At 26.1% G+C, this 15,062-nt stretch overlaps 1 protein-coding gene across 3 annotated transcripts; it reads right to left on the bottom strand.

The window, feature by feature from the left end:
* Positions 1-12,444: 12,444 nt before the first annotated feature.
* Positions 12,445-14,816, bottom strand: LOC136086512 (uncharacterized). 3 transcript variants are annotated; one of them, XM_065808787.1, is made up of 8 exons: positions 14,671-14,816; positions 14,464-14,583; positions 14,133-14,241; positions 13,954-14,012; positions 13,733-13,811; positions 13,416-13,602; positions 13,153-13,318; positions 12,445-12,610 (listed from the first exon to the last, which is right to left on the bottom strand). In XM_065808787.1, exons 3-6 carry the CDS (start codon positions 14,224-14,226, stop codon positions 13,481-13,483), a joined length of 354 nt encoding a protein of 117 aa, XP_065664859.1. In that variant the 5' UTR covers positions 14,227-14,241; positions 14,464-14,583; positions 14,671-14,816; the 3' UTR covers positions 12,445-12,610; positions 13,153-13,318; positions 13,416-13,480. The 3 variants fall into 3 exon arrangements, with proteins under 3 accessions (XP_065664859.1, XP_065664858.1, XP_065664860.1); XM_065808786.1 differs by having other exon boundaries at positions 13,153-13,602; XM_065808788.1 differs by having other exon boundaries at positions 13,153-13,602; positions 14,709-14,816.
* Positions 14,817-15,062: the final 246 nt, after the last annotated feature.

Below are 15,062 nucleotides of genomic sequence, written 5' to 3'. Positions count from 1 at the left end.
TGTTATCACATTTTTTGATCTAAAGCAAGAAGATGATTCCAAATGTTGCATCCCAATTACGGTTCTTGAATTGAAGTCACCGACCCTTGATTAATACTGACAGTTTAAAAAGTGATCAACAACAATAACAATAACAACAACAAAAATGCAAATTTGATAGGAGGCATGAACTTCCTAGTTAAATATTCTTCTGCAGTCTTTGGTGATAAAACCTTATGGACTTCTGGGAGCACCTTAGTAACCACAAAAATACATAAAATAGAACACTATTAGTTTAGCATGCACAAAAGTTACATGGACAACAGCTGTTTACACATAGATACTTAACATGTATAGAGAAACTTTTTTTTTTTTTTTCTTATTTTAGACTTTAGAGGACTTCGTTTATTAAAGACAAAGACGACTGCTACGATAATTAGAAAACATTTGGCAAAGCAAAACAAAAGCTAAGTTACGACTAAAGCTAAGTGTATTATTCTCGAGTCCTTAATACAAAAAAAGCGGGGTTGGGGGTTGGGGGTGGTATAATAATATTTGAAGAATTTACCACCTTTCCTAAGCTTAATAAAACCCTTCTTCCCCGTTTATCAATTTTTTATTGTTATGACAAAAAATTGGTCTTAAAAATAAGAATATAATTATTTCAGTCACCCATAAAAACAAAACAAACAGGCTTCGAAAATCGTTGACCTAGTAAATCTCAATTTGTCGAAAAGGAGCTTTTGATTTATTTATTACCAAAGTATAAAAGTTTTATCAGCATACTAAACTCAATTGAAATTATGATGAAACAGCTGTTAGTAAATGCGCATTCGACCGCAAGTTACGCTAAAGTTAATAAGTTTAAATTTTTTTACTTTTTTATTTTTGAAATAATTAAAAATCCCTTCCCCCCTCTCCTCCTTCCGCCTTTATTTAAACCCCTGTCCCTCGTCTATTAGGTATGGACAAAAATTCACAACCTCCTTTTATTCCAACCCTCCTTGTTACTCTTTTACACTCTTAATATTTTATTTCAACTAATATAACTTAAGTTTTAAGTTTATATTTAACAACTTCAATTTAATTTAAATTTAAATGAATTTAATTAATTTTAATTTAAAATGAAATTTAAATTAAAAATTTTAACGAATTTTTGGTGTGTTATCATCTAAAATTTCCACGCAAATATCAAAATAAAATCACGGATTGTCTTTTTCAAAGCGGACCAAATGTATCAAAAAAATTGATCCGGCCAGACCAAAAATCCCTGGTTGTAACAACCACTCTAACAGAAATAAAAATTAGTTTTTCTTTTTGTTTTTGTTTATTTATTAATAGCTATTCATAAAATTGTTGTCTGGAATGAACTAATTTCAATTAGTCTCTTCCAGACAACAATTTTTCCAGTTAGTCATTTCCAGAAATAATTTTCATTTTGGTTAGATTGATTTTTAACAACATCAACGCTGAATAAAAGAAGCCAAAATACAAAACTTAGAATAAAATTGCAAAATGCAGAGCCATTTCTAAAGCAAGAACAATGAACCAGACAGTCTTTTTTTAAAAAAAAAAAAAAAATTAAACTGATTAAAATGACATCAAGATTAATTCAAAAAAAAAATCAAAGTTAAAAAATTAAAAGTAAAAGTAATTAACTTAAAAAAATTTATAACTTTTCATAACCACAACACCCGCTTATATTAATTTATTCAATATAGCGAATTTAGTATGCCTCAAAAAAGCACACTTTTACATTTAAAAGTGTGCTTTTTTGAGGCACAATCGACATATGGTCGATTGTGAAGAAAAGTGTCTTGATGTTATTTCATCATATAGAAGAAATAATATCAACTTCTTTTTTATTTCAGAAAATTTTGTTACTTTTTTTACTTTAAATATTCAAAAATTTAAAGAAAAAAAGTTAACAAAGCGCAAACGCAATATTTAAACAACCAGATTCCAATCAGATATTTAAAGTCAGGCCCGTAGCAAGCTTTTTGTTTTTGTTTAAGAATTTTACTTTATGTAACGACATAGAGCAAACTCCAAACATTTATATATTCATGTTTATGTAAAGCTTTTCAAAAGTATTGTGATAATCGCAGTCTGTTAGCAATAAACCCCTAAAATATTAACTTCCCTTGCATGCCATTCGTGTGCGAGCGACGAGTTTAAAACATTTATAAATATATATATATATATATATATATATATATATATATATATATATATATATATATATATATATATATATATATATATATATATATATATATATATATATATATATATATATATACATTTTTTTAACATTTTTAATTAAATTTAAGTTCATTAACAAGTCTCTAATGTCATGCAATAATTTCTTAGTGTTCAAAAAATCAATTTCAATCAATTTCAAAAAATCAAGTTCAATGATATATAAACTTTGAGCAACCTCCCCAATTATTTAGGGGATTTCAAATATTATTTTTAAGTTATAAGTTCGTCTTATAATCAAAATCTGTTCCTCATTCAAAAGTTTGGAGCGAAAATTAATGTAACTCTTTATAAGTAATAAAATAACGTGGACTAAGAATAACAAAGAAAATAAGTTTTTTAAATGACGTAAGTCTTCAAATCCATTTGTATTTTTCAAACAATATCATCAAATTTTTTTTTTTCAAATTTAATTTGGTCTTTGATTATTGTTTTTTTTTTATTATATGAAGACATTCTTTAATGCAGCAGCTGATTTTTAATTTTTATAATTTTTTATCTAAATTTACCGTTACAATAATTTGCTTTTCTTTTGTAAAATATACAAATGGCGGGGGCAAGAAGAAAACAAAAATAGTCTTATCGCCGAGCCCTTAAACTTTCCATACATAAAAAAGTCATTAAAAACTTGTCATTAAAAATTGATGATCACGTGTTTTTCTGAAGTTTGAGTTTAATAAGTTTATTTTAGCTGACAGTTATAGCTTTTTATTTTTCAGGAATATACCTGAAAAACTAATATATAAGTAGCTGAAATACCAAATTCTCCTGTTTCAATATGTTATTTTAGAAAAAGAGAAATCTTTTTCTAAAATAACATACTAAAACAAAAGAAATATTGCATAAATGACAGAATTTTTGAATTATTTTATTTTTTTAACATATCAATAAAATGGTTTGAAAAAATATTATCAACGAAAATGTAAATTAAACAAAATACATGGTTTAATTTTAAATTGATTGAAATACAAGTATTGCGTGGTATTATACCATGTCAAAAGCGATGTAAAAAGGTTTCATAATTTGAAAATGCAGCGATTCCTTTTATCACCAAACCGATTAGAATTACTTAATCAACAGCATCTTTAACTATTAGTATTAATAATAGTTACGTACAAATGAGGTCTTTTAATGTGTTGTTAAAAACTATATTAAACTCATTTAAAAACTTTATGGTAACCAATAATATAATGATGTCTACTTGCGTAAATTTTCAGGTGTAATGTAATATAATTATAAAAAACCAATGATTTTGGTCGATAAATACACTTTTGGTTAATAAAACATACTTAAGTGCCAAACTTAAGTATGTTCTTGTTCATATCACATTAGAATGTTTAGAAATATGTTGAAGCAACCTCCTTATTTGGTTTGGGTGTAAACTTTATATAATCATAACCTTTAAGTTTTGAATTTTAAAACCAGTAAATAAAACTTAAATAAATAAAAGCTACTTATTTTTTTACCCTCACATTTGGGGTAGGGATGGTAAATGTTTGAGGGTATTTTTGTTTCAAAGCTCCAATCACCACAATTTTTATTTCTTAATCTACATATAAATCACTGTTTAGCTACAAACAATGCACTTTCACACAAAAGGGCAAACTACAACAATACGAATTACCACAGCTTAAGAGCTTATTCAAAAATGTTATGTGCATAATTAATAAGAAAATAAAAATAGAACAGAAAAAACTCAAAAAAAAAGATTTTTTCTTTCTGCAAAAAATTTTTTTATCTTCAACAGAAACGGTTGAGTTTGTTGATTTTGGAGGGTTAGATTATGGTTGGCTATAATATTTGTAACAAAGAGCAAGTCCATCAACGTATTGATATCGGAGTAAAGGGTTTTGATTTGGATTTTTTCAGTTTTTAATAATTATGATTATGTTACCAGTAGAAATGTCTTCTCCGTGTGCTTTACATTTTTGCAAATAAAAAGAATCAAACTCGCCGCTTTCTGCAGCTTTGTGTTTACCTAGCAGAATGATAGCGTTTTGGCAGCGATTTCTAAGTGTGTCGAAAGAAATATTTGTACCAGAACGTGTACCTTACGAATATATTTTTGTTCAAAATGTTGGACGCAACCTTTGATTACTATTTCGGTTTCTAGGAAGAATGCCACTGAGGAGTTGTTGATTACAGCAAACTCACATAGCTTGTTTGAATAGTGCCTCGTTACGCCCTAAACATTTCCAAGTAAATTTTTCTCAGCTAAGGCTAAAAGAAAATCATTTGCAACCCATAGTTTTGACTTAAAGTAAAATAAAGAGGCCAACTAACTCACATACTTCAGCCCTATCGAAACTTCCCATAGTGGCGTCAAAATTAGGATCATCAAGTTTTTTGACCTAAATACTATCGTGTTTAATATAGAGTAATCCCAGCCCGCAAACAACCTTGAAATAACGTTGAACTTACGTTTAAACCTAACGTTGAATTTACGTTGATTTCACGTTTAGAATGAAAGTTTTTTTCAAAGTTTATTTATCAACGTTAAATCAACGTTAGGTTCAAACGTTATATCAACGTTGATTCGACGCAAAAAAACGTTAGAATAATGTTGAATTTACGTTGAAACAACGTTTAGAATGACAAAATACATTAATAATCAAAATATTAAATTTTTCTAACATTGAAAAGTAATTATCAGGGTGGCCACATAAAACTTTCATAAGAAAAATAGGAATTTAAAGGAGATTTTGCACCTAATATAGAGGATTTTTTTTGTTTTAATTTAGGTTTAACGTCTATGTTTTTACACTTATGGGGCTTGAACAGAGGTCAATAATGTCATTTTTCATGTTAAAAAGCATACATTTGCTAAAGCAATTTTTAATACTCCCTTGCACTTTCAGGGGAATATATATATATATATATATATATATATATATATATATATATATATATATATATATATATATATATATATATATATATATATATATATATATATGTATATATCTATATATATATATATATATCTATATATATATACATATATATATATATATATATATATATATATATATATATATATATATATATATATATATATATATATATCTATATATATCTATATATATATATATATATATATATATATATATATATATATATATATATATATATATATATATATATATATATATATATATATATATATATATATATATATATATATATATATATATATATATATATATATATATATATATATATATATATAAATATATATATATATATATATATATATATATATATATATATATATATATAAGTGAGGTTAGTATTGCGGTGTAAAATACAAAAACTCTTGTTTGTATGACAGTGCTCAATATTATCAAATAACAGAGCAATTTATACTTTATGTAATTAAATGAATAAAAACAACTAAATAGCAAGACTTAAAGTTTCATGCCCGAAGGCAATCATCAGCCGTAAATACAAACAAAAAACGTTAAAAAACTTAAAATTCAATACCGTAGAACGGATTCAGACGTGATAAACAAATTTGAGTAAAAACAAAACAAGAAGCCGTTATAGTTTACTAGTCTCCTGTGTCAAATAAAGAGAGCAAGAATTTCTTTGAATGTCGACACTGGGATACAATTTCATTCTTTTTGTTTAGTAAATTTGTTCCACTAAGTGATAAAATTACATATTTTTCATAGAGACAGAGGTGGCATATTTTGTTGTAAGATTATAGGGTCTGCAACGTTTAACTATGCTCCACGTTAAGATAGGCTTTATGTTTTTATCTTTCAAGCTCCATACTTCCTTTGAAAGTTCAGTGTCGTTTCTGTATTTAACTGAAGCAAAGGATTTTAGATGATTAGCGTATCTTAATTTAAATGATGTGTGACTAATACTAAAATATACTTTTTTGTTACCTTCAATATTAATTGTATACGTGATGTAAGTAACACCTTTCAAAACAATATGAAAAAAGATATTAAAGCTATACGTTTATCAGACAAAACCCTAGTACAAGCTGACAAAACATCTAATATGTACAAACTATCAAAAGAGCAATATAACAAACTTTTAACAAATGCTATGACCACCACATACAAAAAGGCTAACCCAAAATTAAAAGATCAAATTATTAAAGAAGGAAAAAATATTTTATCCAACCACGAGGTATACCGAAAAATTGAAGTAAACTGATTGTCCGAATGCTTCTTCACTTTTAAAGATCACTAAGAAAACTTTGATAACAACCCATCTGTACGTATTTTGAACCCTTCAAAAAATGAGGTAGGAAGAATTACTGAAAAAAAAGTAAGCTTTGTTTAAATCAATGGCAAAGTACAAAAAATGTAATCGATTGGTTTAAAAAAATCAGCAGTAAACATTTACACAAGTTTCTATTTTTCGATGTAAACGATTTTTATCCGTCAATAAACCAAAACACTTTAAACAATGCTTTGATTTTTGCTGAACATCATGTCATTATGAAAAGCGAAGATAAAGCATTAATAAAACATGGAAGAAAATCCCTAATTTTTAATAACGAGACGGCCTGGATCAAAAAAAGAGGAGGATTGTTCGATATCACAATGGGGGCATTTGGTGGTGCTGAAGTGTGCGAGCTAGTGGGAATTTTTTTACTATTTCAAACTTTACAGCATTATAATAAGGAAGATTTTGGATTATATCGTGATAACGGCCTTGCCGTATTTGAAAACAAAAACGGTCAGCAAATGGTTAAATATTAATAAAAATATAACAAGTATCTTTAAAAGTAACGATCTACTCATCACCATCCAAGATAATATAAAAATTGTAAACTATCTTGATGTTACGTTAAATCTAGATAACAACTCATTCCAACCTTACTGCAAACCTGACAACCAACTAAGGTATATCCACACTAACTCTAACCACCCTCCGAGCATAATTAAAGCAATCCCTCGCAATATCGAACAAAGATTATCTGCCATGTCATTAAACAAAACTACTTTCATAAATTCTACTGCACAATTTTTCACAATCCTGTTTGCTTTCTGTGGAATTGAAATATTTATATGAATAGTTATATGAGTAGTTATATATTTTGTATCAACAAAATAACTCTTCCAAACAAAATTGTTTAAAAATTTATAATTGTAATATATAGATGTAGTACCTGAAGAGAATTTAGTTTTAATTTGTGGAAACTTAAGCCAATTCTTCTCATCATTTTAGTGCAGTCAATGCTTTGGTATCTGGAGACCAATAAACAGTTTTATTACAAATCCAGTTAGATGGAATTACACCTTCTTCTCCTTATAAGTCTTCTTTCCAAACAGCTCTTTTCCACATTTTTGATTTTGAAAATATTATATGAACTAATAAAAAAATGAAGAAACCATAATATAAGTGTACCAACAGGCCTAGTTAAACTAGCTAAATCTTGACATTTTATAACCATGATACTTGCTGAACAATAATATTAGTAGACATTATTAACAAAGCTAAGATTTTCTTTATTTTATAAATTAATTATATTTTAAATTCATATTTATGAAAATATTTATTATTCAATTAATCTGCATAGTTGTGAATATAATATTTTTAAATAACTCAAGGCATTAAAGGAAAATAATGAAAGAATCCCAGGTTGCTAAAACATAATTAACTACATAAGAGTAATACGGAATATTGAACAAAAATAGGTAATAATATTCATTATTAATACAAAATATAATATAAAGTTTATTATAAAATATCACACAACAATAACTTAGTTTGATTGATAATATAAAAGCAACAAAAACTAAAAAAGAAAATATCTCAATAAATAATAAATTATCATTCAAACAATTTTAAAGACCAAATAATAACTTGCAACTTATTTTTTACACATCTTCATCTAATAAACACTAATATTAATCCCAATTTTTAATACCACATCATTAGTATTTTTGTTTTTATCAAAAATAAAAATATTATATCAGTTTACTTTACTTAAAACATCAACTCAATCCTACGTTTTTTCATAACTGAAATTTTTTTTGGTAATGTTGAATTAACACTGAAAACAAAATATTAGTATAATATTTTGTTTTCAGTGTTATTTCAACATTACCAAACAAATATTCCTTTATTGAAAATTCAACAAGAAAATTCTTCTTTATTGAAAATTCAGCTAGAAAATATTTCTTTATTGAAAATTCAACAAGAAAATATTTCTTTATTGAAAATTCAACAAGAAAATATTTCTTTATTGAAAATTCAACAAGAAAATATTTCTTTATTGAAAATTCAACAAGAAAATATTTCTTTATTGAAAATTCAACAAGAAAATATTTCTTTATTAAAATGTATGTAAATATTTATAACAATCAATCTAATTTCCTTTCTTTTCCGCCACCTTTTCAGACAAAATGCCATCAATTAAAGTTTCTGTCGCTTCATCGTATTCAATAGAAGAAGCTGAAAATAAAAATAAAAAGTTTTATATATCTTATAAAGGTATACCTTTCATAGCACCATATTGTCTGGTAAACTACTGTTTACCAGACAATATGGTGCTATGAAAAATACCAGACAATATGGTGTTATGAAAAAAATAATCAGTCCTAATCTGAATAACAAATTAAGACCAGGAACAACATATGGTTGTAAAAATTGCCTAACCTCGCTCATAATGTATTATAATCACATTAATGAAAATGAAACTGTAGACATTTAACATTAATTGCCCTTAAACCATTGAAATTATACTACCAAATAAGAAGCCATTGTTCTAATATATATATTATGTCTTCAGCTATATGTCAAAACTTAGAAAAACTTATAACTGTATACATACAGTTATAAGTTTTGACATATAGCTGTAGACATAAAATTAAAAAAAATTCTGAAACTAAATGATATAACTATTTAATAAAATACTTATTAAAACTCACTCCTAATGATTGTGTTTTTTTCGTCATCTAATATCTTGTTTACTTTAACAAATTTAGCTACTGAAAAAATAAAACTTATTTGGCTTATAAATTCACTATTAAAATCAGGCTTTGTCGCTGTGTTTTTGGATTTCTTATATCAGTAAGAAAATATAACACTCTCTTTTGAAACTCAATAATTTAAAATAGTTTCACAAAACAACTTTTGTTGAATATTTTTACAAACCTAATAAAATTAAACAAAAATTCACTAAAAAATAATTAATAACATACTGCCTTCAGCCATTGAGAACTTATCAATGTTATCTAATTTTGGTACGTTGTTTCATTTTTTCTTATCCTCACTGAAAGACACTGCCATTTCACCAGTTTACGATTAAAATTTTTCTACTTAACTGATATATTTTGTGTAAATTTTGAATTGTCATTATTTTTTTTCGATTTTCTTTTCTTCACTACTAGAAGATGATTCTGCCAGAGCTAGAACATTAGAGTGGCATTTTCGCAAGTTTCTTAAATAAGCCATTAATTTCTTTTGTCGTAAGAACAAGCAGAAACTTGAATACTAAATAAAACCTTTTTGAAAATTCAAAATTCAAAATTTCATACATAAACACCCTCTGTTTTGCATATTATACTAAAATATTGCTTTATTACTTTTTCGCTTTAATTATTTTTATTTCGCTTTAACTATTTTTATTATCTATTTTTATTCACAATATTTTAAAGCACCAATTCAACGGACGGTTTTTTTATAATAAAATTTTTTTGTTAACGCTGATTTAACGTTGGAACAACGTTAAATAAACAAAGTTTAAATCGTAACGTTGTTTTAACGTTGAGACATAGTTGAACAACGTTGAAACAACAATTCAACCAAATTTCAACGTTGAAACAACGTAGAGATGCCGGTTGGGATGATTTTCTTAAGTGAATAATAATATCTAATGTATTTTCTAAAATTTCTGTGAATTGTTTGGCGTGAATAAGTGAAATTTGAAGTAATTCTTTAGAGATAGAGGGATGAACTTTTCAATATCAAACTGGATGAAAGTACAGTTGTGTTTGTCTTTAATATTGCGGAACAAATTTATTACGTCATCCGTATTATGCCATTGATTTACAAGGTTGGTTTTTCTCACTTTATTCCTAATGTCTTCTCGTAAAATTTTACTAAGTTTCCCAAGCTCTAAATTGGATAGACTAATTAATCGACATTTAGTATTGCTGACAAAATCATTGTTGTGATCCTTTGTCGTTATAAACGCAGTATTCATTGCAAGACGCATTGCAAGTCGCGGTATTCATTGCATTCTGTTGTCAATACCTAAGTCTTTAGCAATTACTTTAGCCGTATTATTAATGTTTTTATATTGCGAATTATCAGATTATTTGTAAGTTTTGGTGATGGTTTCATTGAAAAGTTTATTGGAAGAAGATTTTTCAAGCTCATAAATATTATGTGATTTATCTACAAAAAGAAATATTTTTTCTGATGATTTAATTTTGCAAATGTCATTATATAGTTGTTTTTAAAACTGGTTGTAGGAATTAGTAAAAATTAGTAAAATATATATTAGTAATATATATATTAGTAATATATATATATATATATATATATATATATATATATATATATATATATATATATATATATATATATATATATATATATATATATATATATATATATATATATATATATATTTATATATATATATATATATATATATATGAATAGATATACCCAGCAAACATGTCAAAGTTGAATCAACGTTGAAAACCGTTCGCAAAAGATGTTACGGAAACGTTGACAAAGTAATCGATTTTGCAATGAATATCTAACGTTGTTTAATAGACATTGATTAAACGTTATTGCGTAACGTTGAAAAAGCGTTACTAAATGACGTTACCAAAATGTCGCAACTAAGCGTTGAAAAAGCGTTACATAAAAAGCGTTGCATAAACGCTGTTAAAGCAGTCTATTTTGCAAAGATTTGTAACGTTGTTAGTAAAACGTCGATTTAACGTGACTCAAAGACGTCGAGTTAAGGTTGAAATATAACGTTAAATCAACGCTTTAATGCGCTGTAGAAAATATCGCAAAATATTATTAAACTTAATTAAACGTGGCTATAATATATATTGAATTGGTAAATAAAACTAAATTTTAAGTTGAACTCTGCACTTGCAATATTTCCAAAATCAATTTTTAATACAAACAGTAATATACAATGATAAATATAAAAAAGCTTAAAGCACACAATTTATAGATATTTATAAAAATATATATATTTGCTTTAAGATTTATGTGTGTGTGAGTGTTTGTATATATATTTATACAATATATAAAAATACAATTTACAGAATATCGTATCGATAAGCCAGGATATCATTGAGATACATAATCTAAATCAAAAAATAAAACTTGGAGAATTAGTAGTTTGAAAACAAATTAAAAAAAAAAAATGTTTTTTAATTAGTATGATTATTATTATATTTAAAAAATAAAAATAAATATTTATATATACCCGTTGTGCACATCACTGTTGATTCAACGTTGACTGAGTGCTTCCGAGCAGTGTTGATTTACCGTTGACTGAGTGCAGAGTTTTGTTAACATTTGCAACGGTGTTTTACAGTTGTTCCGTCAACGATGAATCACTGTTGCTTTGTTATTGTTAATTTAACGTTGGTTGAATGCTTTTTATTAGTGTTGATCAACCGTTGGTTGACTGCGGAGTTTTGTTTACATTTGCAACGGTGCTTTAAGGATTTTTAACTGTTGATTTCACTTCGTTAATGAAATTTAATCGTTTATAATAAAAAATAAATACAATATAAAGTAAATGAAAGTATATAATTACTCATTTTAGTAATTATATAGTTTTATTTATTTTGTGTTTTAATTATATAATAATAATTAAGACACAAGGAAACGATGAAGCGCATTTTTTATATTTTTGTAACAAAACTATATATATATAGTTTTATGTATACAAATGTATACATAAAACTATGTATATATAATTTTGTTACAATAATATAAAAAATGTATATATACATTTGTTATGCACAAGTTTTATGTTTACAAATGTATACATTTGTTTTATACTTGCTGCGTTTATTCCAACGAATAACTAAATTTTATTCGTAATTTATCTTAAAAGAGTATCCTTATAATAATGTCCTCTAGATCCTCAAGGATTTTCTTATGAAAAACTTATGGATACAAAATAATTTTTTCGTTTCTATTTATCTAGTAAATAATTAGAAACAGAAACAACATTAATTAATAAGTAAAATATTATCTGCATTTTAAATTTATTTTCAAATAAAACGATGTTATTTTTTATTTTATTGCTTTTCTGTCGTTTGACGTTTATATAGCGTGCCATGCATACGCAACCACTTTCCTATGGCGGTTGTTATGGCGCTATCTTTAGCAGTTTTATCTTGTAGTTTGATAGCATCTAAAAAAACACACAACATAAACAAACAATGATGCATCAAAAAAAGTAACAACCCGAAATAAGTAAGAATCCGAAATAAGTAACAAGTATTATAATACGGCCGGATTTATGCCGAACGTTTATAGGAGCCCCACAGCACGGCCTGTGGTGGATTATGCGTTAAGCAAAAATAGGCAGTTACCTAAAGCCCGTATTGAATATAGGACTGTAATTTTAGTATAAAGTTAGAAAATAAACGTTAGTTACTTTACTTATTGACTTCAAAAAAAATAATCTAACGTTAGATTATTTTTTTTGAAGTCAATAAGTAAAGAAGTAACGTTTATTTTCTAACTTTATACTAAAATTACAAAATGTGTTGTTATACCTTTTATATTGTACAATATAAAAGGTATAACAACACATTTTGTAATTCTAATTAAGCCCTCTGCCTAAGGCACGAAATAAACCCGCCACTGAAGAGCATTTTAATGACAATCGATGGAACTTTTAAAGGTTTAAGTGTTCAAAACAACAAGGTAAAAACTCAAAGATGTACTTACCAATAATAGCAGAAAATAATACTGGGCACTTTTCACAAAATGAGATTTTCTGATTACTGCCTTTTATGTTAAAATGACATGAAGCCTCGTTGCTCATCAATTTTTTCATGACATTGTAAGTCATATCTATGGTAGATTTTCCACCCACATTACATAATGATTCTACCTGGGAAAAAAAAGTTGTTAACTTTAAAAACGACACAAAATTCAAGGTAAAAAACAACTTAAGCCAAAAATAAAAATAATAATGTACAACTTCTCACTGCATAATCCTTTTGTTTACTATTAGTTGACAGATTAACTTCCAGATCCAAAATTTCATTAAAACTTAGTTTGACACATGTAATGGTTCGACTAAAGATTTTAAATCATTCTGCTTAAATGAGACTTTGAAGTCATTAAAGTTTTTTTCTATTCGTGCTATTGCTGCTAACATTGTTCTTTTAAAGGCTTTTAAAAAAATTAAGATAAATTTAATTCAGACAATTTTAATTTACTAGCTACAACTAGGGTTATAAAAGTACAGGAATAAAATTACTAGATTTGTTCATAAAGAAATATTAATTGAACTTTTTCTTACTTTGATCAGAAATATGGTCTTTATCTGTTTCCCCAGCATCCTTACAAACTTCTTTATTAATTGCTTTTTCACTAGTTAACTAAAGAATGAGTATAGTTATCAGTTAGTTTGCAGATAATCACAAAAATAAAAAAATTTCTGCCAATAAAAATTTTTTTTGTAAAAAGTCAAATAAACTCACACAAAGACTACTCCTTATTATTAAATTCAACATTACTGACCCCTTCACTGGAACTATTTGCTGCAGAATTGCTGTATGAAGATACACAAGAACCATTATCTGTAATTTATTGTTAATAAATCCATCAGTATGAAAAATTCATCAGTATGAAAAAAGAACAGAAAGAAAACAAAACTTTTATGAAACTGGATTTTTATAATATATAAACATAATCTTTACCGTCTAATTTTGGAAATGGTGTACTGGAAAAACAGAGTTCATCCTCACTTGTTTCTGTATCCTTTGACTTCTTTTTTTTTTGATTTTCAGGCATTAGCAAATCTTTTTTCTAGAAATGTAACAAAAACCTTAGTTGTACTTATTGTTATTTCTTCTTTTTTGAATATTTAAATTTATTCAATTAATTATTTTGAAGTTGATCTATACATAAGAGTTACTTCAACACTACAAGTACTAGTTGTGGTTGTCTTGACTAATAACAGTAACATTCAATATAATCTGATTCAAATCAAAAAGTTTTATACAAGAAATACATTTAAAAAATGCTCACCGAATTGCTTTTGATATGCAAATGAATAAATTTGGTTGTACTTTCTTTTTCCTAATTGTGGATTGTGATCAGATTCAGATTCTGAGCATGTTTTAATGGAATCGCAACTGATGTAACTGTCTAAAAATATACTAACTCACATAAATAAAATTCATTTAAATTTAGTATTATTTTAATAAATAATGAATTGAATTCCCTTATAAATACCTGCACTCCCAAAATTTTGTATTAAAACAAAAAATAACCAATTAGTTCCAGGATTTTGGCAACGTTTAATATGTGGCTCTACATCTTTAGTATTGCAAGGCCAACGAATAAACTCTTGTCCTTCTTCTTCTTCAATCCAGTTGGTTGGCACTGTGTATTGATATTTGAATATTGACATTATTGGGTTTTTAAATATATTCAATAATTAAAAAAATATATCCAATAATTAAAATTACAACTTCAAAACAAAATTAAATACTCAAATCAACCAACCAGTTAAAATCAATCAAACAGTTAAAATCAATCAAACAATTAAAAACAATCAAACAGTTAGAATCAATCAAACAGTAAAAAATAATTCCAAGACATTAAAACAACAAAAATGAAAACAA

This window comes from Hydra vulgaris, chromosome 10 (assembly GCF_038396675.1).
Source record: "Hydra vulgaris chromosome 10, alternate assembly HydraT2T_AEP".
NCBI classification, from domain to species: Eukaryota; Metazoa; Cnidaria; class Hydrozoa; order Anthoathecata; family Hydridae; genus Hydra; species Hydra vulgaris.
The sequence above is the reverse complement of the archived record's forward strand: the minus strand, read 5'-3'. Positions and strand labels throughout refer to the sequence as shown.

Excerpts from the sequence above, each read along its gene's own strand:
- LOC136086512 (XM_065808786.1), bottom strand. The coding sequence starts at position 14,226 with ATGCCTGAAAATCAAAAAAAAAAGAAGTCAAAGGATACAGAAACAAGT. Across the intron at positions 14,013-14,132 it reads ACCATTTCCAAAATTAGACG|ATAATGGTTCTTGTGTATCT; the intron begins GTAAAGATTATG and ends AATAAATTACAG. Across the intron at positions 13,603-13,732 it reads AGACCATATTTCTGATCAAA|CCTTTAAAAGAACAATGTTA; the intron begins GTAAGAAAAAGT and ends TTTTTTTAAAAG.